The sequence below is a fragment of the Kogia breviceps genome, chromosome 19 (assembly GCF_026419965.1).
Source record: "Kogia breviceps isolate mKogBre1 chromosome 19, mKogBre1 haplotype 1, whole genome shotgun sequence".
NCBI classification, from domain to species: Eukaryota; Metazoa; Chordata; class Mammalia; order Artiodactyla; family Physeteridae; genus Kogia; species Kogia breviceps.
In genome coordinates this window covers 37,160,859-37,185,808 of record NC_081328.1, presented here as the reverse complement: position 1 = coordinate 37,185,808, position 24,950 = coordinate 37,160,859, and the positions used below count along the sequence as shown (strand labels likewise).

General features: G+C 50.9%; 1 protein-coding gene across 3 annotated transcripts in view; it reads left to right on the top strand.

The window, feature by feature from the left end:
* Nucleotides 1-24,950, top strand: part of PLXDC1 (plexin domain containing 1) — a 63,595-nt gene that overhangs the window by 11,059 nt on the left and 27,586 nt on the right. For all 3 annotated transcript variants that reach the window (XM_067022077.1, XM_059046525.2, XM_067022078.1), the window contains exons 3-7: nucleotides 19,551-19,694; nucleotides 19,988-20,057; nucleotides 20,644-20,766; nucleotides 21,383-21,501; nucleotides 22,453-22,552. In XM_067022077.1, coding sequence (XP_066878178.1) covers nucleotides 19,551-19,694; nucleotides 19,988-20,057; nucleotides 20,644-20,766; nucleotides 21,383-21,501; nucleotides 22,453-22,552 — 556 coding nt within the window. The remainder of the gene's footprint in view (nucleotides 1-19,550; nucleotides 19,695-19,987; nucleotides 20,058-20,643; nucleotides 20,767-21,382; nucleotides 21,502-22,452; nucleotides 22,553-24,950) is intronic.

The following is a 24,950-nucleotide window of genomic DNA, read 5'->3' as shown; positions in this document are numbered from 1 at the left end:
CATCTCACATGGTCTTCTGGCTTCTGATGTCACCGTTGAGAGGTCGGATGTGCTTATGCCCGATCTTTGTAGGTGCCTGCTTTCTCCGCCTCTGGAAGCTTTCAGGGGTGTTCCCTTAAGCCCAGCATTCGGAAAGTGCCTGTTTTGGCTCTTTCTCTCTCACTGCGCTGGACTCTTGATGGACTGTTTCAACCCAGAGACTTATATTCACCAATTGTGGAAAGTCTTCTTGTTTTATTGCTTTGATCATCTTTTCTCTACGTACTCTCTTCTTTCTACCAGACCCCTCAGTTAGATGTCCATCTCGGCGATTGATCCCCAAACTTTCTTCTCTCTTCTGTTTCTATCCCTTTGCATTTGTTGTTGTCTATTTGTTAGTTTGCTTGTAATTGTTGTTGATCCACTTTCTGGGAGATTTTCTCAACCTTATTTTCTTAATGTTACCGATTTTTTTCCTACTATCATGTTTTTTCATTTCCAAGAGCTATTTATTCTTTTCTGATCATTTCTTAAAAAAATAGTCTCCTATTGTTCTTGTGTCATGAATGTAATAGCTTCTCTCTCTAAAGATATTTTTAGAATTTTTATATTTTTTCCTGCATCATTTCTTTTCTTCCTCCCTTCTTCCTTTCCTTCCTTCCTTCCTTCCTTCCTTCCTCTCTCTCTCTCTCTCTCTCTCTCTCTCTCTCTCTTTCTTTCTTTCCGTTTAATGCAGGGACAGTGTACACAAGAGGGCCAGGTGTGGGCAGGGTGAAGAAAGAGAAGACGTTAGGAAAAGCTGCAGCAGGGAGCAGCTAAGACCTCTACACGTGAGCCTGAGCTGGCAGGGAGGGTGGGTCCCCAAAGCAGCAAGAGCTGTGATGCCTCTGCAGGAGGGGTGCTGGACAGCGGCTGTACCAGTGGGGGTGGGAGACGGACCAGGGCCAGCCTGCAGCCTGGTGTGGAGGGAGCAAGGTAATACGTTCTCTGAACTCTCTCTCTTTCTGCATCATTTCTGGGACTTATTTTTCCTTCTACCTCGTCCTCAGACATGGCTTGGCCCCATTACTGATCCTGTCTTTATTTAAAACGTTGATCTTTTGTTCATCATGGATTTTTCTGCAGCAATTTAACTAATTTGATTTAAAAATATATGGCATTAAAATATTCTCTTGATGCCTGAGTTTGTAGGTGCCACTTTTTAAATGTTTTTATTTAAGAAAATTTTATTGGAGTATAGTTGATTTACAATGTTGTGCTAGTTTTAGGTGTACAACATAGGGATTCAGTTATACATATACCTATATTCATTCTTTTTCAGATTCGTTTCCTATATAGGTTATAGGTTATAATATATTACAGAATATTGAGTGCTATACAGTAGGTCCTTGTTGGTTATCTATTTTATATATAGTAGTGTGTGTATGTTAATCCTAACCTCCTAATTTATCCCTCCCCTCCCCCCCACGTTTCCCCTTTGGTCACTGTAAACTTGTTTTCGAAATCTGTGAGTCTGTTTCTGTTTTTTTTTTTTTTTTTTTTTGTGGTACGCGGGCCTCTCACTGTTGTGGCCTCTCCCGTTGCGGAGCACAGGCGCACAGGCTCCGGACGCCCAGGCTCAGAGGCCATGGCTCACGGGCCCAGCCGCTCCGCGGCATGTGGGATCTTCCCGGACCGGGGCACAAACCCGTATCCCCTGCATCGGCAGGCGGATTCTCAACCACTGCGCCACCAGGGAAGCCCCTGTTTCTGTTTTATAAATAAGTTCTTTTTGTCGGTGCCACTTTAAACGTTACACCTGAGGTCAGTGCCTCCCTCGCCTCACCCTAATCCCGGCCCTGAAGTGGAGCCATTCACTTCCCATCCTGCCCTGTCTTCTCCATCCTGCAGAACCAAGGAGCCATGGTGGGATGATGGAATGGAGGGCCAGGGCAGGAGAGGTACTCCAAGTAAGGAAACACTTGGAAACTCACCTTGTCCCCAACCCCCAGCTTTGCTGGGCTACCGGTTAAAGAACTGGTATTTGATCTGGGCCAGACACCATGGTCAGAGGGCCATGGTCCAGTCTGTGCAGAGACGCCACTGCAGAAGAGAGCCACAGAGACGTGGCCTTCTGGAAGCAATTGTCTGTGGGTGTTCAGAAAGGGCAGTGAGGGTCATTAAGAGCCAGTATGGATTCAATAACCCCAGAGCTTAAAAACTAGCTCAAATTCTCGGGCTCCACCCTGGACTGATTGGTTGAGAAACACTGGAGCCTGGGAATTTGTTTCTTTAAAAGTCCCCCCAAGTATCCTGATGGTTCTCTAGGTGTGGGAACTTCTGAGCTGCAACATTTCAAACCAATTTTAAAATCGGTTGCCAAATTGAACACTGGAAGCTGAGGCTTTCTCAGGCACCACGTGGCTGGACTTGACCACAAGACTTCCACCATCCTGGGGGCTTTGTGGCCCCCTCAGTAGCCACACGTTAAGAGTGCACGTGAAGAGGCAAGGCCACCCTGGCAGGAGGCCCCTCTGACTGCGCTAGGGGTGTCCGCAGCCCTGCCCAGAAGATTGGAGGATCAGACTTCTAGACCAGGCTTCAGAAGAGAGTTCAGAATGTCCGATTAGGAACCGGAAGGCTTCCTTGGCAGGCTGGTTGATAGTTGGCCTCAGGCCAGGTGAAACTATCGGGATAATTGTAAATCCTGGCACTTCCGTTTAGAAGAAGGTGGGAGAGATGTGACTTAGCAGCAGCTCACGAGGAAAAGACTTGGGGCTCCTCACTGCCTGTGGGCTGGGATGAGTCAGGAGTGCGGAGTGGCTGCCAAGGACGGAGGTGGGAAAGCCAGCTGTGTTCATGGAAACCCACGGAAACCCACAGAAACCCGGGGACCAGGGTTGGGGCTCTGGGGATCCTGTGGGGTTTTTCTTGTCCTGACCACAGCTGAGGGGTTTGAACCCCCTTTCAAATGGCCTTCTAGAAACCAGAGTAGTCCAAAATGGTTGAAAGAGTTTGGGGTATTTAACCTGGTATAGAGAAGCTTCTAGATGTGGCTGTTTTCTGATAGCTGCAGGGCTGTGACTGGGGCAGAGGTAATAGACTATTTTCCTCCATAGCTCATATCCCTTCCTGCCCTGAAGTATCTATTTATTTGTTGTTATTGCCTGTCTTCCCTGAAACCGAGGCACCATGAGACTCAAGATTGTCTTATCACTCTGTAGCCAGTGCCTGGTGCATGATGGGTGTTCCTCTTTTGAAGGAACAGAAGAAGTAGGGATTTCTCCATCTCCAGAGGCCTTGAAAGACAGTGTTGTTGAAGAGAAGAGGTTGTGCCTGGGGGGAGTTGTTGGGCTTAGTGGCCTCAAAGGACCAAACTCTACTGACTCCCGGGTTCTCACACACATAAGAGAATGTCAGTGCTTATACATGCCATAGATGCCGGAACATGTGTGCACACACTGCGACCCGGGGGGGGTCTCGTGCCAGAATCCTCAGAGGGGCCTGTGCTCCATTCCTACCCCGCCTTGAGCCCATTAGGCCTTGCACTGAGCAGTACAGTGATGATTGCCCCCCTCAGCACAGCCAGCCCTCCACACCACCTGGGCTGTGCGCTCACCCTACCCTGGAAGGTGGGCCCTCTTGGTCCCTGCAGGTGCCCTGGGAAGGGGCCCAGAGACAACTGCTTCTCCCGTGTCTCTGGTCAGCGTCTCTGAGAGCTGGGGTCTCTCTGGCCGAAGGAAACCCGATCTTGGCAGCAGAGGGCCGAGCAAGAGGGAAGTGGAAGGAAGGGGACATGTCAGCAGGTTTGATTCGGTCTCTTTCATAAAGTTTTCTTGGCTTTCAACTGTTGACCCATATCACAGTCTAATCTATGCCAACAGGAGCCAGGCTTTAGTTCCCTCTGCTCTGGGGCCGTTATCGAGGGGCTTAGGGCCTGGCGGGTGGGCTGCCATCCCCTTTGCCTCCCCCCACCCCCCGCCCACCCTGGAGCCCCATCATCTTCCTTCTTTGTTCCTCAGTCCACGCTCCTGGCCCCAGCTTCCCTTCTGGCCCAGCTCCCTCCCCTCAGCCCCTCTGTCCAGCCCCCATCCCAGGCCTTCTCTGGGCCCAGCCCCCTCTGACCATCTTCCCTTCTCACCCCTCTGGCCCAACCCCATCTTCCGAGTCCCTTCTGCCCAGCACTTCCTGCCTGGCGACCTCACCACAATGCTCCTTCAAACTCAGACCCTCTTGCTTTGGAGGCCTTGAGGCATCCAGGCTGCGCTCCCAGGATGAGCTGGCAGCTCCAAGGCCCCTGTTCAGAGCCATCTCCTTGGATTTTATTCCCATGCTCACTCAACCACCACATCCCTGTGGAAATAGGATTCTTGTCCGGACTTAAGCTTTCCAGAGATTTTTCCACCAAGACCAATCCTGAGGCTCTGGGGACACTGGAAATTTTGTGGGCGAGGGAGGGATTGGGGAGAGCCATAGTGCTAAGTCAGAAATCCGGGAAGAACCACAATTTATTCTCCAAGAGGCTTAAGGGGGATATCTTCAAGCCTGGGGATTTCCAAATCCAAATTAAAGGTTTTCTTGGTTCTGTGGGTCATGTCTGGGTCACAGTTTGGGAGGAACCAAGTTTAAGAGCAGTCAGATTTGGAGGTTCCCCCTCTAATAGAATAGGTTCACACCTTAATAGAGAATTCGGACTCCCCTCCTCTTACCCCAGTCTTCCTCCTGGCTCAGCTTCTCTGAATTCCTCTCCTCTCTGGCCCAAGCAAAACTTCCCAGCTCATCCAACCACCACAGCCGGCCCAGGAATGCCGAGGGACCACACAGTGGGATAGGGATTACATCATCCAAGACAGTTGGGCAGCGAGAGGAACAAGTGAGTGCAATACCCTCCTGGTCTCTACACCCTCCCAAAGGAGGCAGTTCCCAAAAGGAGACCTTCAGAAGGGCCTAGGGGAGACGGGACAGACAGACTTGTAGCATCGACACATGAAGAGCCCCAAGCGCTGCTCATGGAAGAACCCGGCCACGGCAGTGCGTGCGCTGAAGGGAAAGGATGAGGTGCCGAGGCGTTAGGGGAAGACTTCTGGGGGTTGAGGGTGAGATGGGAGGAGGGCAAGTCGAGAGCTGAATTTTGAAGCGACAGGCGATAAGAGGTTTTGTGAGAAGAGTGGGTGTCCTGGGAGGTGGGAGGTGGAGTCCAGACGTCCAGTCTTCAGCACTGTGGAAAGAGTCCCGCATCTTGGCCTTCCATCTGGCACGTACCAGCTGCTGACCTTGGGCTGGACACTTAAACCCTAAGTTAGCGAACCTGGAGTCTCATGGCCCTACTAGCTTCAGATTTCCCAGATAAGGGGAGGGTAGGTACTGATCTTCCTGAGTTGAGACTCAAGAGCAAAATGCGCGGCCTGTGATGGGTTCTCAGTCCCCGGGGGTCTCCCTTGCCCGGCTCGGTAAGCGCGCCACAGCGCCCTCTGCTGGCTGCTCAGGCCCAGGCGCCCTGTCTCCCACGCAGGTCCCCTTGGTTGACCCTTTTCCTTTTCCTTCCGCAGGCTGGTTGTTTGGTTGGTTGGTTGGTTTTCTTTCTTGCTGAGGTGAGATTCACGTAACAAAAAATAAACCATTTTAAAGTGAAGTGCATTTAATATACCCACAATGTTGTGCAACCATCACCTCTATGTAGTTCCAAAACATTTTCACCACCTCAAAAGGAAATCTTGGACCTTTTAGGCTGTTGTTCCCCGTCCCTCACCCCCTTCAGTCCCCGGTTATCACCAATCTGTGTTCTATTTCTATGAATTTACCTATTCTGGATAGTTCATATATAAATGAAATATCATATATGATCTTTTGTGTCTGGTTTCTTTCACCTGGCATACTGTTTTCAAGGCTCATCCATTTTATGGCTGAATAACATTTTCCATTATAAGGATATACCACAGCTTTGTTCATCTATTCATTTGTTGATAGACATCTGAGTTTCTTCCTTTTGGTTCTTGTGAATAGTGCTACTGTGAACATGTATATGTGTATGTGTTTGAGTACATATTTTCAGCTCTTTGGGCTATACCTAGGAGTGGAATTGCTGAGTCATAGGGTAATTCTATGTTTAATTCTGAGGAACTGCCAAACTGTTTTCCACAGTGACTGAACCATATTACATTCCCACCAGCAATGTATGAGGGTTCCCATTTTGCCACATCATTGCCAACGCTTGTTATTTTCCTTTTTTTTTTTTTAAATTATAGCATCCTGGTGGATGTGAGCTGGTATCTCATTATGGTTTTGCTTTGTGTTTCCCTAATCACTAATGATGTTGAGCATCGTTTCATGTGCTTGTCGGCCATTTGTATGTCTTCTTTGGAGAAATGTCTACTTAAGTCCTTTGCCCATTTAAAAAATTGGGCTGTTTGTCTTGGGAAAATTTCTTTCTTTCTTTTTTTTTTTTTTTTTTTTTTTTTTTTGTGGTACACGGGCCTCTCACTGTTGTGGCCTCTCCCGTTGCGGAGCACAGGCTCCGGACGCACAGGCTCAGCGGCCATGGCTCACGGGCCCAGCCGCTCCGCGGCATGTGGGACCCCCCCGGACCGGGGCACGAACCCGTGTCCCCTACATCGGCAGGCGGACTCTCAACCACTGCGCCACCAGGGAAGCCCCTCTTTCTTTTTTTTAAATAATTTTTTTCCCCTTATTTTTTTGCCTACGTTGGGTCTTAGTTGCAGCACACGGGATCTTCCTTCGATGAGGCATGCGGGATCTTCGTTGCGGCTCTCGGGCTTCTCCCTAGTTGTGGGTTTAGTTGCCCCGCAGCATGTGGGATCTTAGTTCCTGACCAGGGATTGAACCCGCATCCCCTGCATTGGAAGGTGGATTCTTTACCACTGGACCACCAGGGAAGTCCCAGGAAATTTTCTTTTCTTTCTTTCTTTCTTTTCTTTCTTTCTTTTTTTTTTTTTTAAATTTTTTGCCCACACCACGCTGCTTGCAGGATCTTAGTTCCCCGACCAGGTGTCAAACATGTGCCTCCTTGCAGTAGAAGCATGGAGTCCTAACTACTAGACTGCCCGGGAATTCCCTTGTCGTGGGAAAATTTCTTAACCCCTCTGAGCTCATTTCTTCATTGTCAAATGGCGATGCTATATTGCCTAAGTGTACTTGCAAACGTGTCATACAGTAATCTACATAAAGGCGCCCAGGGTTGGAAACGATAAACATTAGCTGACTCTGAATTAGGCTGTGGCCAAGGTGACCAACCATTTCGGTTTTCCCAGGATGGTCCTGATTTTGGCACTGAACCCCTCAGTCTCAGGTACATCGAGACAGTTGGTCATCTTACTCTGGTCCCAGTATGGTAGATAGTGTGTATCTTTGCCATATCATCACTCTAAACCTCAGTTTCCTCATCTGTAAGGTGGGACTGAGAATGCCTCATAGAGTTGTTATAAAAATCGGTTGAGCTAATTGGTTGAAAAGTTAACCAGAAAGGTCTCGGGAAAAAGGGTAGTGCTTTTTCCCCCGGATCTTAGCTGAAAGTACAAAAACGGGATCCCAGCAACAAAAGAGGATTTCCTGGCCTTGAAGCTTCAGGGGCTGCCCTTCATATGCTCACAACTCCTCAACGTACGGTGGGAGCTTGTTAGAAATGCAGGTCAGGCCCGTCAGACCTGCAGCATCAGAATGTAATTCCCAGGTGATTGGTATGCACATTAAAGTTTGAGAAGGTCTGCTTTATATCAGAGGCTTTGAAGCAGGGGCAATAATCCGGGATATGGAAAGCGTATCAACAAATTTATCACAGTAGTATTTAAAAATAGAAAAATAGAGCATAAAAACTGGAAACTACCTAAGTGCCCAACAGTAAGGAAAAAGTTAATAAAATTGTGTGTTTTCTTCTGAGTAGATGGCCGTGACGCCTTTACAAATGATGGTTAAAAGACCATGTTCAACATCAAAAACTGCTTCAGATATCATGAAACATGACAGAAGCAGTCCACACAACTGGATAGTCAGCAGGATAATAACCATGTGAAATTACACTCATATGAAAAAGACTAGAAGGAAATATGGCAGAACAGGACGAGGTGAGAGATGGGGGGGGCTGTTTTTGTTTTTCCTTATTTCCTAATTCTCTGTGGTTATATGATATATATTGATGCTATCAAAATCTCTGGTTGACTGATATCCTCCAAAAGCCCGCATGTAGAATCAGTGTCGGGATAAGATGCTTCTTTTCTTTCCATGAAGCGTGAGGGGTATTAAAAAATGCTTTGTCTAGAAAGCCAGCTCACACCCTCTTTCCAAGCCTGGTCCAAATCGCCACTTCCAGGACCTTCTCAGGTCAGCCTCACCCACCCTGACACCTCTTTACCCCAGGCCCTCAGCACCATGCAAATACCCCTTTGTCTAGGCTGGGTCCCTCCCTTCCCGGGTTAGTCCAGGGGACCTGTTTTCTGCACTTCTGTGATGACAAGTGTTCCAGGTGGTTTATTTCAGCCTGAGACTTAAATACCTCCAGAGGGCAGATGGAGGTCATCATGTGAATGCATGAGGTAAGGGAACTAAAGGAGCCCTCCTTGAGCACTGGCCTCACTCTGTGGCCTTATATTTCATCCACCCAACTACCCCAGGAGGCAGCTGTTTCTAATACTATCCAGGAACAGAGAGGTGAAGTGCTTGCCCTAGGTTGCACAGCTAGTGAGTGCCAGAGCCAGGACAAGAACCCAGGTCTTTCTGTCCTTGGAGTCCTCAGAAACAAAAATGAGTGATGCAGTTGGTCCGGACAGAGGGTGCTTCTTAACCAGTGCTCTTCAAGCTTTACTGTGCAAAATAATCCCCTGGGAAGCTTGTTCAAATGCGGATTTCGATCCAGCAGGTTTCGTGTTGGGCCCTGGATTCTGCATTTCTACTGAGCTCCCAGGTAATGCTGCTACTGCTGGTCTCTGGGCCAGACTTTGAGTAGCAGGGATCTAGGAAACATTCCTATTGGCCTTGTAAAGCCTCCTAGAACGGTGGAGGCAGGGAACAGGATGCCCGTTCCCCCAGTAATCCCCTCAGCATGTCCTGGGTTGGATTCAGTTGCCTGGTATGCCATCCTAACCAGCATGGCTGGCCAGACCTCTCCAATAGGCCCTGCAGGATGCCCTTGGTTGCTTGCCCTGGCATTTCCACTTGCCAGTTGGCTGGCAGGTGATGGGCTGATGGTGACAGCTTAGCCAGAGTTCCTGTCCAGAAACGTCTTGAGCCCAGCCAAGGTAAACGCTGCCCTGCTGTCAGAAATGAAGTGCCTGGCAGGCTCTGGGCATGAATAATTGAGACAGAAAAGACATTGTAACAGCAGGTGCTGAAGAGGGGGCTGGGGCTGGTTTTGAGGAGGCAGCCTCCACAATCAAGACCTTTCCTGGAAAGGTCCAACAGAATCATCCTAATAGCGCCCACTTTTCAAACACCTACTGCGGACCAGGCACTGGGCTAAGAGCTTTATGTTGCTGTGTTTTGTCTAATCCTTTCAAGAGCTCTGCAAGAAAGGTTACTGATGAGGGAACTGATCCTCAGAGAGGAGAGGGATGTTTTGCACCAACTATTATGTAGTGGAGCTAGTTTTTGAACTTGGGGCTGCTCACTCCACAGGCCCTGCCCTTGATCCCAAAGCAGTGGTTTTCAAGTTGCACTCCACGGAACCCTAAGGGCTCCCAGAGGTGCTTCATGGGCTGCTGTAGGCTGGAGGGTGGTGGGGAAGGAAGGAGCACAGCAGGCTGGGCTCCAGGCCCTTCTCTTTCCTTCCCCCAGAGTGGCCTTACTTTGATGTGATTTATGTATTGCGTCTCCATGGAAGTTTAATTGGAAGAAAGGATTTCATGGTCAAACATGTTTGAAAGCCACATCATGCTGCCTACCAAAATGAATGTGGTTTATCGACTGGGGTTTCTTGCAGGCATCTCAAAGAAACATAGTTCCCTTAGGCGGACTTGCCAAATGGTCTGGCTCGTGCTAAGCTCCCTGACCCTCTGTAATGTCAGGTCACCCCATCTCAGCTTCTAGCCTCCAGTCCACAGTGCCTGGAGGGCTGCCCTCTGGGTTATCAGGACTGCCCCACAGACAGCAGGTCAAATGCGGTGACATCTGTGAATTGGGTGAATTCCTCAGGCAGGTTCACTGCCAGCCACGGCCTCTAAATCCTTTTCAAGGGACATATCTATATGGAATATGTGAAGAAGGCTTCGGATTGACTGGGCTTAGGAGGCAGTTTCAGCTGTTGTAAAAAAATGCCCAACTGACAAGGTACTTAGACATGAAGGAGGTTTATTCTTCTCTCACATGTAATAGTGTGAGCATAAGTAAGCAGGAGTTGATGTAGTGTCTCTATGGTGTTAGGGAGCCAGCTTCCCTCTACGACATGTGCCTCGCATGTTGTGGTCCAAAATGGCTGTTTCTGCTCCCACCATCACATCTGCATCCCAAACAATGAGAACGGGGCAAGGTGAGAGTCCCCCAGTTCCTACTGAGGACAGTCATTCCGCTCATCTTCCACTGGCCAGACAGAGTCATGTCTCCTAGCTGTAAGGAGGACTGGGAAACGTAGTCTAGCTCGGTGCCCACATGCCTAACTAAAGCTGGAAGATTCTGCTGCTAAAGGAAGAAGGGGAGAGTGGTTATTGGGAGACAGTTATCCGTCTCTGCTGTGTGTGGACTTTGCCTTCAAAACTGCGGGTGCCGGTGGCAGCATGATCAGGGACCTGCAATGGCAGGCGGGAAGCACCCCCAAGGTTGTTGAATTCCAAGCCACCACCAAGTCAAGAAGCCAGTGGTGATTGACTTTGTAGAAGGAAAAACATGGTGGCTAGTGTGTTGCCAGGGAAAATTTCTCCCAGAAATCTGGTTTCTCATTTCTCTCTTCCCGTGCAGATTCTCACTGTCTGTGCTGGTGAAGGACTATCTGTGGTATCCCTGGAGGTACTTCCTCTGATCACCCCGTGAGAAAGACTCATTAGGGCTCTTTTGGTTCCAAGGAACCATTCCAGCTGTCTCAGGGGAAAGGTTTATAGAGAGGGTGCAGAGACCTGTCACGGGATCGAAGGGCTGGAGATGAAGGACAGCCTGACCTCAGGGACCTGGAAAGCTGTCAGGAACCAGGGCTGCTTTCTCTGTTTTTATACACCCTCCTCAATTCTGTCTCTTTTTTACTTACCTGGCATTTATTTATTTATTTATTATAAATTTATTTATTTATTTTTGGCTACCTTGGGTCTTTTTTAAAATTATTAAGTAATTTATTTATTTTTGGCTGCATTGGGTCTTTGTTGCTGCGCGTGGGCTTTCTCTAGTTGCAGCAAGCGGGGGCCTGCTCTTCGTAAGGGTGCATGGGCTTCTCATTGCGGTGGCTTCTCTTGTTGCGGAGCACAGGCTCGAGGCGCGCTGGCTTCAGTAGTTGTGGCTTGTGGGCTCTAGAGTGCAGGCTTAGTAGTTGTGGCGCACGGGCTTAGTTGCTCCGTGGTATGTGGGATCTTCCTGGACCAGGGCTCGAACCCGTGTCCCCTGTATTGGCAGGCAGATTTTTAACCACTGCGCCACCAGGGAAGTCCCCAGCATATACTTATTGAAGCTGGATGTGAGGGCTGGCTTCCTTCTCCTTTCTGTGGACCAGCAGTCACACTTAGGACAAGGCCCTGATGACACCAGAGGCCCCCTGTTCCACACTTGCTGCCCTGCTGGACTCTCAGTCGCATGATCGAGTACTCTTCCTCCGAGTTTGAGCAGGGGATGCCAGGGTTTCCTTCCATGGCCTGAAAGCATCTCCCGTGTTAGCTTCACTTCCTCGGAGAAGTGAAGCTAACACTTCCTCCTTCTTCTTCCTCCTTCCCTCCCTCCCTCCTTCCTTCTTTCTTCCTTTGACAGAGAACTGTTTTTCTTTCCCCTTCCCTGCATCCCAAACTCCTCCTACTCTGCCCCACTTGGGACAGGAATACAGCCCAACTGACATGCTTCAAGCCTCAACCGTAGCAATTCAGGTCTTCTGACTGGAAGGACCTCCCAAGGTGATGATACGAGCATTTCAGGAAAAGAAGATGGGGAGTTGGAGGTACATTCCTTTGGGCAGGATGTCCCAGCTATGGGAATGATTTCCACGGACTTGGATGCCCAGAGGAGGCAGCTGCTTCCTTCACACGTGGCTTTTGTGTCACCTGCCATCAGTGCTGGGGGAGGACGCTGCCCTTATTGGTGTCACAATGCACATTCTCAGCGCAGAGTCTCCGTCACCATCAGCCGTGGGGTCCTGGTGATTGAACTCATTCAACAAGCAGATCCCTAACACCTACCCTGTGCCAGGTGCCAGCCCTGTGCTGGGAAGGTGCTAGGGGTGAGGAGGGGATTGGGACACGGTCCCTGAACTCTGTGCTCCAGAAAGGATCCACTCTGGTTCTTCTGATGTGAGACATTTTAACTAATCACTAATAAGCAGCCCAAGTCGCCTTCCGGTGGGGTGGTCACTTAAAGACCTGAGAAACAGTGGACAGAGGAAAAGTCACTGCCTTTGCGCGAGACTGACCTGGCTTCAGAGAGTTATGTGGACCTTGGTTTCCCCACTTATAAAATGGGACTAATTTTAGCACTCATCTCCCAGGGTTGCCACGCACAACCATCACAGATCTGCAAAAGCCAACTTCCCTTCTCTTTCCTCCCATTTTCCCAAGCACCTCACCCCCCTACACACAACCCCTGAGGGCTTCATTCTTGGCTCTGCCCAGGAGTGACCCCCAGCTCCAAGTTGTCCCCTCCTCTCTAAGCTGCAGTTTGGCCTCACCCATCACCGTGGAGCCTCCCTAGGCCGGGGCTTGGAATAGATACCGCTCCCGGCTTCACTGTCCTGGGGATAATCAGAGTCACCCCGTGCCAGGAGAGGTGGTCTGTTGGGGCCTGTTGGGAACCTGTGGCCAATTCTGCACGGCTCTGCCCCCTGAGGCAGTCCTTCCACTGGCAGGCCAGCTGCACCTGGCACTTTTGAGGCCAGAAGCAGAGCCTCAGCCTCGCCCACCCGGCCTGAGCAGGGGACCCATAGGTACGGAGGCCCGTGCTCACCCGGGGATCTGCTGACACATTGGCAAGAGTGTGTGCCTGGAGTTAGAGGCAGCAACTCTTTTCGTTTCTGACTCTCCTTGAGTCAGCGCGGTTGAGACTTTTTGTCAGTTAAGAGGTGCCATTGGAGGGCTCCTTGGCAACTCAAAGAATGAGACAGGTCTGTCCCAGGATCCCCCAACAGCACACAGCCTGGCTCTGCAGCGGAACGGCACCGGCTGGAGCAGTAGACTGTTTGCCCTTCATGGACCAAGGACTCAGAGCAATGGGCTAAACGTTCCCAGTCACCCCACCCTTTGCCTCTTAGATGAGGCAGCAAGAGACGTGTTAACGTCTGTTTGGGCTTCACAACTGCAGAGCGTGGCTTCTGTGCGGGGGCCCTCGTTTCCAGCACTTGGAGGTTTGGTGAACGCCCTGACCAGGCGAGTCCCAGGAATCAGGTGATGGAAACCGGACCCCTTTCCAAGCCTCCAAGCAGCACTTTTAAACATAGGCCTCTCAGGTTCCTAGGTGGGAGCTGTATTGACTTCCACTGTACCTGACAGTACCTGTTCCCCATGAGCTGCTGTCCTGCTTTGTTTGGTAATACCATCCCATCCTGGTCACTAGAATGCATGGTGGTAGCCATAAAACAAAGGATGAGGAGGCTTTCAACAAACTATGCTTTGAATGGTCCTGCTCTGAAATTATGAATGGTCATTCATTTATTATCATTTAAACACCATAGGTAAAAGCTGACCTTACCCGTGGGGAAGTTATGGTCTTACAGGAAAGGCAAGTGTGGAGATAACAAATCTAAAAGTCACATCAAGGGAATTCCCTGGCAGTCCAGTGGTTAGGACTTTGTGCTTTCATTGCCGAGGGCCTGGGTTCAATCCCTGGTTGGGGAATTAAGATCCCACAAGCTGCACAGTGCAGCCAAAAAAAAAAAAAAGTCAAGTCAGTCATCACAAGTGTACAACACATTGAGAGGGAGAAGCCTGAGGTGCAATGAGAGTGTAAAGGGGGCATCAGGAAGGTACTCCTGAAGAAGCGACTGCTGAGCTGAGGTCTGAAGGGCAGAGAAGAGTCAGCTTCTGAACTGAATGAGAAAGAGGTTTGGAGATACAGGAAGTACCAAGGTCCTGAGACAGACAAGCACTTGATGATTTCAGGAAATGAGAGAAGCCCAGCAGGGCTGGAGCATGGAGAGCAAGGGCTAGTGATTTTTTTTCCACTCCACTAGCCTTAGGATGTGGCTTTTGTCCTTATGCTCACAAGATGGCTGTTGAAGCCACAGTCATCACATCTGCATTCCAGGCAGGAATAAGGAGAAGGGCAAAGGCAAGAGGGACAAGCAGTCAAATTTGCTTGCTACAAAATCAATGTGCTATTAATCAAAAAGAGGGGTAATGAATATTGGATAGGCAGTGTCTAGAGTTTGTCCCACAGGGCCTTGTAGGTCATGGTGAGGAGTGTGGCCTTCAATCTGAGTACAGCTGGGAAGCCGCAGAATGTTCTAAACATGGTGGTGACGTGGAAGGGGAGACATTCAGGGTTGCCCCACTTGAGGCAGAACAACACACACCTGTGTATTAGCCTCCTAGGGCTACCATAACAAAATATCACAAACTTGGTGGCTTAAAACAATAGAAATTTATTGTCTCACAGTTTTGGAGGCCAGAAGTCTGAATCAAGGTGTCAGCAAGGCCACGCTCACTCTGAAGGCTAGGGAAGAATCCTTCCTTGACAATTCCTAGTTTCTGGTGGCCCCTGGCAATCCTTGGTGTTTCATGGTTTGTAAACTGCATCACTCCAATCGCTGCCTCTATTGTCACATGGCCTTCTTCCCTGTGTCCCCTCTGTGTCTCTGTTTCTAAATCTCCCTTTCCTTTCTTTTATTAGGACACCTGTAGTTGGATTTAGGACCCACCCTAATCCAGTATGACCGCATCTTAATTACATTTGCAAAGACTCTATTTCCATATAAGGTCACATTCAAGGTATGGGGGCTAGGACTTGAACATAGCTTTACGCAGGACACAGTTAAGGCTTCTGTGTGTTCAAAAGGGCTAGAGTGCCACCTAGACACTGCCTTGCTCTGTTGGTCACTCATGTCCCCCTCCCCGACAGGTCATAATAAGACAGCCTAGGAATTAGAGAGACAGGTTTACTTCCAAAATTTTGACAGTGCCAGGCACCGGTCACTCGTTCTAATCCTATAAAAGGGCAAAAGGAAGGTTCTGGGCTCCCAGAACAGGCCTCGCCTCACCTTGGCAAACACTACTCAGGCATCAAGGATTCAGAGACCTTGAGCCATGGGTGCAGAGGTGATCTTGCCTGTCCCTATGTGTCAGGGGCTCAGAGTTGGGGGTTGAGGGTGATGGTGGGAGTAGACATTTAAATGATGGGCTGAATAGCATCTAACTTGGTTTCCTTTCTTCAGGCAAAATTTTAGGCTAACGGATGCCCTTTAATAAACCACTCTTTTGTTGGAGCTAGTGGAGAGAAGAGTTGAGCTGTAGCCATGGCTGTGGCAAGTGGTTGCAGCTGAACCTAAACTGTCTTCAGGGCTGGAGTCCTGCAGACTGTCAGATGCACAGTGTTGGTCAGGGCACCCTGTTGTTTTTGCTTTGAGGTGGAATAAAAACCGCTCACCATGTGACTCCCAGGAAGCAGGCTGGGGGCCCTCAGACTCTTCTCTTGGTCACCTTTGTTCACATGTCTTTGCCTGTGAGTTTGTGTGCAAGGGGCTTTGTTTCTTGGCCGGTAATTTTTTTTTTTTGTAATTGAAGTACACTTGATTTACAATGTTGTGTTAATGTCTGCTGCTGTGCAGCAAAGTGATTCAGTTATACATATATGTACATTCTTTTTTATATTCTTTTCCATTGCGGTTTATCTCAGGATATTGAATAGAGTTTCCTGTGCGATACAGTAAGACCTTGTTGTTTATCCATTCTATATATAATAGTTTGTATCTGCTAATCACAAACTCCCAGTGCATCCCTCCCCCACCTCCCCTCCGCCTTGGCAACCACAAATCTGTTCTCTATGTCTGTGAGTCTGTTTCTGTTTTGTAGACAGGTTCATTTGTGTCATATTTAAGATTCCATATATTAGTGATATCATATGGTATTTGTCTTTCTTTTTTTTTTTTTTTTTTTTTTTTTTTTTTGCGGTACGCGGGCCTCTCACTGTTGCGGCCTCTCCCTGTGCTCCGCACGCGCAGGCCCAGCGGCCATGGCTCACGGGCCCAGCCGCTCCGCGGCATGTGGGATCTTCCCGGACCGGGGCACAAACCCGTGTCCCCTGCATCGGCAGGCGGATTCTCAACCACTGCGCCACCAGGGAAGCCCTGTCTTTCTTTTTTTAAAAAATATATTTATTTATTTTTGGCCGCGTTGGGTCTTAACTGCTGCGCGCTGGCTTTCTCTAGTTGAGACGAGCAGGAGCTACTCTTCGTTGCGGTGCGCAGGCTTCTCATTGCGGTGGCTTCCCTTGTTGCAGAGCACGGACTCTAGGCGTGCAGGCTTCAGTAGTCGTGGCTCACGGGCTTTGTTGCTCCGCGTCATGTGGAATCTTCCTGCACCAGGGCTTGAACCCATGTCCCCTGCATTGGCAGGCAGATTTTTAACTGCTGCGCCACCAGGGAAGCCCTGTCTTTCTCTTTCTGACTTACTTCTCTTGGTATGATAATCTCTAGTTGCATCCATGTTGGTGCAAATGGCATTATTTCATGCTTTTTTATGGCTGAGTAGTATTCCATTGTATATATGTACCACATTTTTATCCCTTCATCTGTAGATGGACATTTAGGTTGTTTCCATGTCTTGGCCATTGTGAATAGTGCTGCTATGAACCTAGGGGTGCATGTTATCTTTTTTTTTTTTTTTTTGCGCTACGCGGGCCTCTCACTGCCGTGGCCTCTCCCGTTGCAGAGCACAGGCTCTGGACGCGCAGGCTCAGCGGCCATGGCTCATGGGCCCAGCCGCTCCGCAGCATGCGGGATCCTCCCGGACCGGGGCACGAACCCGTGTCCCCTGCATCGGCAGGCGGACTCTCAACCACTGTGCCACCAGGGAAGCCCCGCGTGTATCTTTTTGAAGTATAGTTTCATTTGGATATATGCCCAGGAATGGGATTGCTGGATCATAATGGTAATTCTGTTTTTAGTTTTCTAAGGGACCTCCATACTGTTTTCCATAGTGGTGGCAGGTAATTTTTTTGGTTGGTTTTTTTTTTTTTTTTGGTCAAGGTGGGGACCCCAGCAGAGATGGATGGAGATAGGAGAGATGGAGACCCAGGGAGAAAAGATGTGGCATCTGGTCTCTTGCGGGGTGGGAGAGAAGCAGAAGCTGAAGGGGCCACTTTCCCGAGGGAAGCTGTGAGCTCAGGGCATAAGCACGGCTGCCCCGGTGCCCACGAGCAAACTGGGGGGCAGTGGTTCCTCCTCTGGCCATCTTCTGGGACCCCAGGGTAAATGACTGTGACAGCAATGGGAGGCAGCATCCTTGGCATGGGCACCCCAAAGGTGGTGGCATCAGGGTGACCCCCTCAGGTGGCTTCATGAATAAAATCAGAAAGTCACCAGGCATGGGCCCATGTGACGCTCACAAACTGTACCCGTGAGTCAGCCCTTGAGGTGGACGGTGGAGGTCCTCACTTGTCAAGTTGGGGAAGCAGATCAATAAGAAGGTGATGTTTAAGCTGTGCCTTGAAGAAGTAGGAATCTGCCAGGGGGAGAAAGCAAGGTCATTCTAGGCAGGAGGACCAGCGTGTGCAAAGGCATGAGTGACCACTGGTGGCCTCAGACTGTCGGGGAGTCAGCCTGGTGAGTGGGTGGGTGCACAAGGGTGCACAGGCGAAGGAGAGAGGGAGAGAGAAGTGAAGCTAGAGAGAAGGTGGGGCTGGCTCACGGTGAGACCTCGTATGTGAGGCTGCAGTTTGGATTTTGTCTCGAGGGCGGTGGGAGCCCCCGATGGCTCGTGAGCAGAGGGCTGTGGCCTCGTACGTGTTTTAGATTTGTTCAGATTTGTTTGACGTCCGCGCTAAGGATGGGGGGAGGGGCCGGCAGTCTAGAGGCTGGAGGGGAGGAACCAGGCAGTGGCAGTGGGAAATCTACCCCCAGCCCCGCGTTTCTCCTGCTCATCTTCCCCCAGCCCTGCCCCCACCTCAGGTTCCCAGAGTGTGTCACTTGTCAGAAGAGCAGAGTCTGTCTCCGGGCGGATGGAGAGAGCAGGCATCCCTCGGGCCTGCTCATGCTGGGAGCAGGGCAAGGGCTGGCTGGGCAGCTGGCAGCTTGGCAGGGAGAACACGGTCGGCTCTGCTGTGTCTGCGGCCACTGCCGCCCGACAGCCGGATTAATGACCCGCGACGCCCAGGGCTCCGCCCGAGTCAGCGGCTCCATTTCTGTGGCAGCGGCTGAGTGGACCTGCCCGCTCTGTCTCTTCTCCTCCTACGGCTGGTGGCTGGTGCTCCCGGATGGGCTGAAATGCTTTGACATCGCCTCCTCCCTGGGCTCTTCCACACTTTCTGCTGACCATTTCCAGCCTCATTTAAATCCTGCCCCTAGGGCTTCCCTGGTGGCGCAGCGGTTGAGAATCCGCCTGCTGATGCAGGAGACACGGGTCCGTGCCCCGGTCCGGGAGGATCCCACGTGCCGCGGAGCGGCTGGGCCCGTGAGCCATGGCCGCTGAGCCTGCGCGTCCGGAGCCTGTGCTCCGCAACGGGAGAGTCCACAACAGTGAGAGGCCCGCGTCTCGCAAAAAAAAAAAAAAAAAAAATCCTGCCCCTAAATGCTCCTGTACAGGAGAAGCTTTACAGAGTTAACCCCCCGCCCTCTGGGTTCTGGCTTGTTCTTTTATTTTGTTCCCGTCAGGCACATAGTAAAGCTTAAAAATATGTCTTGAAGGCATCATTGCTGCTTCTCTCCCATCTCTCAACCCTTTAGTGACTGATATGGGCCCTGTCTTCTCTCTCTGCTGGAGGGTCTGTGTCTGTGTATTCTGTCTGTATAAGTCCCACCTGCTCCATCAGACTAGCAATGCCCCAAGATCAAGGGTGTGCCTTCATCTTTAGACTGGTGGCTTCTGAATCCAGTTTTTTCATCTCCCCTAAACTGGGTACTCCCCAGGGAAGGGGGCTCTGTCTCCCCCTCAGTCTGGGAGCTCCCCGAAGACAAGGGCTCTGTTTGCGGCTGGCTTGCCTGTTGCTCCCTCACCTCCCAAGTTGAGCTGTGCCTCGGGTGTGCTCTGCAGGGCACTCAGGGGCTGTAGGAAAAGCCTCCTGGCCTGTCTTGGGGATGGCAGGGTGGAGCATGGCTACAGCAGGTATGGATTTAGCTGCTGGGGCCAGAGCTGTTGGGGGCATGGCTAGGGAGCAGGTACTGAGCTATCCGGGGCCAAAGGGCTCCCAGGCCTAAACCAGCTCTGGGCCATGGTCTGGCCCCCTGGGAGGGCCATGAATTCTTGTATCCAGACTCTGTGGTTCTTGGCATCTTGATTCCTCATGCCTCCTGTGGGCTCTGTCTTCGATAACGACAGGAGGACAACCACAGCTACTACGTGTCCCGTCTCTATGGTCCCAGCGAGCCCCGCAGCCGGGAGTTGTGGGTGGACGTGGCCAAGGCCAACCAGAGCCAAGTGAAAGTTCACCGAATCCTCTCCAACACCCACCGGCAGGCTTCGGTGAGTGCCCCAGTCCCCGGCAGCGCTGCCCTGGGCTGGGAGGCTGGGGGCCAGCCCACCACACCTGGTCAGTGGGCATGGCTTGTGGCCTGAGGCCTGTGGTCTGGGAAGTGCCTTCCAGGGGACCCTGGGGGGCTTTGCCAGAGTTGGAGTGCCCTCCTGTGGTACTGCCCTGGACGTGCCTGTGCCTGCCCCCCCGCCCCGATCCCATCCAGATAAGCATGGGGCAGTGTGGATGCCCAGCCCTCTGGCCTGCAGGTTGGCCCATGCTGACTCTCTCCCATCCCCTGCAGAGAGTGGTCTTGTCCTTTGATTTCCCTTTCTACGGGCATCCTCTGCGACAGATCACCATAGCAACTGGAGGTAAGGCCTTGTCTGTGGGACTGGGAGAGGGTGTGGAGATTTCAGCCAGAACTTGGGACCTATCTGGGAAGGTTCCCTGGAGACAGGGTTTTACAGATGGACTGGGGAGGGTCCCACATGTGGCTCTCTTGGGACCCCACTCTCAGGAGAGAGGTCATCAGTGTTTCAGCCCAGCTTCCTCACATCAGCTGACTTGCTTGTGTGTGTGTGTGTTTCTCTCCCTCTGGGTCTGTGCAGGCCACTGTGGGCAGTCCCTTGGCCCCTGTGCTTCTGGGTCTGTAAATGAGAGGGAGGAGACTGCACTGAGAGCCTGCTTCCTGGCACCAGGCTGCCAGTTGATAGGAGGAGCCTGTCTTGGATTCCTGTGCGCTTTCCAAGGGACAGAGAGAGGTGGGAGGGGCAGAGAGAACCCTCTGGTCTGGGGCCCTTTAGCTCCATACATGCCAGACCCATGCCCACTATGTGAGGCTGGTGGACAGAGGTCCAAGACTCCCTTCCAGCCCCGTCTACACTGCTCTTTCCTGCACGAGGAAGCAACCCCTCTGGGCCATCTCTGATGATTTGTCTACACTTCTTCCCACCCCAGGCTTCATCTTCATGGGTGATGTGGTCCATCGGATGCTCACGGCTACTCAGTATGTGGCTCCTCTGATGGCCAACTTCAACCCTGGCTGCTCCGACAACTCCACAGTTGCTTACTTTGACAATGGTGAGATCAGAGCTCAGAGTTTAAGTCACCCAGCGCCAGGGCTCCCTTGGTCCAGCCCCATTAGAGGAGCTCATGTCCCAGAGAGGGCAAGGGACTTGCCCACAGTCACACAGCAAGATAGCCACTCTACCTTTCTGTGTTCATTTTCCTCACCTGTAAGATGGGGACAAAAATGCCTGCTACATGATGAGATAATGAAATGAAAGCGCTTGGCTCTTAGTAGAGGTGAAATAAATATCAGAGACTTTTACTGTTTCTTATTCTCACCAGGTTGTCCCTTGAACACCTAGCTTCCACCCCGGGAGAACAGATGTTTCTCCTATTTCCCCTCCTTTTCATCTCAAGGGGTCAGGGTAGGCAAGAAGGAAGGGGCATGCTTGGGGTTGGAGATGGTCAATCATAGTACCTGGTTGGGGGTGGGGAAGCTGGAGAAGGGTTTTCTGGTTCCTCTTCAGCTTGGAAGTCAGACTGTTTGTGGGCTGCCCAGCTCCTGCCTCCTGCCCCATCATCCCGAAGGAAGCCACGCTGTGGCCCATCCACATTGGCCACCGTTTCCGCAGGGCCCTGCCCCCCTCACTGTCTCCGTGTCCAGCCAGGTCTCCGCTCTCCTCACCAGGGACAGTCTTTGTTGTTCAGTGGGACCACGTCTACCTCCAGGACCGGGAGGACAGGGGCAGCTTCACCTTCCAGGCAGCTCTGCATCAAGATGGCCGCATTGTATTTGGCTACAAAGAGGTGAGTGGGCCCAGCTGCGGAGATGGCCTTTCTTTCATTCAGCAATTATCTGTCGAGATCCTCCAATGAGCCAGACATAGGGTGTGGTGCCTGGGATACAGCAGTTAATAAGACGGCTGACGGCCCTTCCTTTGTGGAGCTGAGAGTCTGGCTGGAGGGATAGATGCTAATTGTGGGGACAAGTATAGAGTTGCCACCGTGACAAGTGCTCGTAAATGAAGATGCCAGGAACGCCTTTCACGGGGCTCTTTACCTGAACAGGGGTCAGGGAAGGCTCTCCCGAGGAAAGGAACTGAAATCTGCAGAATGCGTAGGAGCTAAGGAAGCAATGAAATGAAGTGTGCGCCAGGAGCGAGAAAACACATGCAAAGGCTCTGTGGCAGGACAGAGCATGGCGGGTACAAAGCTCTGCAAGAAGGCCGCCTGGCCGGAGGGGAGAGAGAGAGAGGGCAAGAAGTGGGGCGCAGGGGGACAACCGGATTTGCCTTTGAAAAGGACGCTCTGGTTTCAGAGTGGAGAGCAGGGGGCTGGGGCTCAGAGAGCATGCTGGGAGATGATGTGGGAGAGAGGTGATGCCAGCTTGGGGTAGGGAGGGGGTGATGCAGAGAACTGGAGAGATTTGAGAGCCAGTTAGCAAGCTAATTAACAGGACTGGAGATGTATTAGATGGAGGAGTAGGGAAATGAAGGGGGGTGCGAACTGAGGGTGACTCCCAGGTCTCTGGTCTGCATGGAGGTACCATTCACAAAGAGGGAGAAAAGAAAAAGGAAATGTGTTTGGAGGTAGTGTGGGGAAGACTTGGAATTTCGATGGGGCCCCATTGGGTTTGAGATGTCTGAGTCCTCCAAGAGGCAAGGCCCAGCAGACAGATGGGTCTGGAGCTTGGAGGGGAAGTCTAGGCTGGCCCAAGAGCGTTTGGTGGGTAGACAAAACCTCTTCTTCCCGCTGCAGATCCCTATGTCTGTCCTGGAAATCAGCTCGTCCCAGCACCCCGTCAAAGCAGGCCTGTCAGATGCCTTCATGATTCTCAATCCATCCCCGGAAGTACCAGGTGAGTCCCCAGGGATCCACAGAGATCCCTGGATGGGGCTGGACTCAGCTCAGATTGAGCCAGGCTGGCAGGGGCAATGGCAGTGGCAGGGAGTGGAGGGGAGGTGGAGAGTTGACTGGGAACTGAGGGAAGAAAAGGTGCAGAATGAGTTCCAACTTTTCTTCGGTCAAGCAGAGGAACCGGTTTTTCCAATAAAATCTCCAGGGGGAGGCACTGTTCTGGTGGCGGAGGGGGAGGGGAGCCAGGGCCTTTCCACTCAGCATACCCTCTATTTAGAAAATCTCCAAAGACACCAAATTAGGGTTTACGAGTCCTCCCAGAACACAACCATAATTGCTTCTCCACCCCCAGGTGATAGAAGGAGCATCCCAGGGGGTTTCAGGAGACAGGAAAATTAAGTTTCTCTCCTGTCCCTGATCCCATGTTCCAATTCCCCTTCCTGGAGGCAACCAGTGCTACCAGGGTATTTCTAGGGCTACAAGCCTTCAGGTAAGTATACGTACGTATATTTAACACCAATGATGTCATATGATGTCCTCTGTTCTGCTCCTGAACCAAGTATATCTTGCCCATAATTCTGTATCAGCACATGTCTCATTCTTCCTAATGGCTGTGTGATAGCCCATTGTGTGGATGTACCTTAATTGAACCAATCCCCTGTGCATAGACTTTTCAGTTGTTTCAATATTTCACTACAACAAATAATACTGCAGTGAATATTCTTGCAAATAGGTACTTTTATGCCCTTGTGTGAGTATTTCCATAAGATTAATTCCCACCACTTCACTTGCCTCTCCACTGTCCCCGCCCTGAACTCCCAGTGCTCTAGCGAGTGGCTCAGACCCTGCTCCGTTGCTGCAGTCAGCATCTGCTCTGATTGGTTACCACCTGTACTGAGCTGGTTACTAAACAGTTTCAGTATCACCCTGATTGTATTAGTTAGCTACTGCTGCATAACAAATTATGCCAAAACTTAGAGGCTTAAATTGTTTTAACGCATTAACACATTATCTCAGGGTTTCTGTGGATCAGGAAGCAAAGAGTGACTTAACTGGGTCCTCTGGTTCAGAATCGTTCACAGGCTGTTCTCAAGGTGTTTCCCAGGGTTACCTCAGTGACTGCTGGGGGGAGATCCATTTTTAAGAGCTTTCATGTGGTTGTGGCAAGATTCAGTGTCCCCCCTCAGTTCTTGCCACATGGACCTCCGCATAGGACAGCTCACAACGTGGCAGCTGGCTTCCATCAGAGCAGGCAAGGAAGACAGCGGTAGAGTGTGAGCCAGATGGAAGCCAGTCTTTTTGTAACCTCATCTTAGAAGTGCGGTCCTATTGCTTTTGCCATATTCTGCTGGTTGGAAGCAAGTCACTAGGTCCAGCCCACACCCAGGATAGGATTACACAGGGTGTGAACACCAGGAGGCAGGGATCATTGGGGGCCATTTTATTTTTTTATCTTATTTTAAAAATTTATTTGTTTATTTATTTTTGGCTGTGTTGGGTCTTCGTTGCTGCGCGCGGGCTTTCTCTAGTTGTGGTGAGCTGGGGCTACTCTTTGTTGCAGTGCATGGGCTTCTCATTGCGGTGGCTTCTTTTCTTGTGGAGCACGGGCTCTAGACGCCTGGGCTTCAGTAGTTGTGGCTCACGGGCTCTAGAGCGCAGGCTCAGTAGATGCGGCACACAGGCTTAGTTGCTCTGCAGCATGTGGGATCTTCCCGGACCGGGGCTCGAACCTGTGTCTCCTGCATTGGCAGGAGGATTCTTAACCACTGCGCCACCAGGGAAGCCCTGGGGGCCATTTTAGAGGCTGCTTACCACACGATTACAATCCCATCCCTAGACACCGAGCTTTAGAGTATCTTATTGGATCATCCTCACAGCATTGTAAATGAAGTCTGTACATTTGTTTCTTTCTAAATGAGGACACGGAGGCTAAGAGAGGTGGCATGACTTGCTTTCACTCAGCTATGAACGGTAGAACTAAACCCCAAATCTTCTGTTTTTTAAACCCTGGGGTCCACTATTGAGACTTTGTAAATCTGACCCACTCCCATTCCACCCAGAGGGGTGACTCCTTTCCTCCTCAGTTCCCCAAACACCCTCACACACCCAGGCTGTGCACACACCCAGGCTGCTTTGCAAGAAGGACCATTCTTGGTGTCCATGCCACCCCCCTCCCCATGCATTAATGCATCATCGGAGGGGGCAGTTCTGTGCCTCCCTCACAGCTCACAGGGCTCAAAGTAGGAGAGTCTCAGGAAATCTGTGTTGGATCCAGCTGTTGAATATGATGGTGAATTAGAGGAAGTCAGATCCCCTAGGAGCGTGTGCATCTGAGGCTTCTCTGTGATTCTGGAATGAAAGGCTGTTTTAGAGCAAGCCAGGGAGATGTGAGGAGGTGG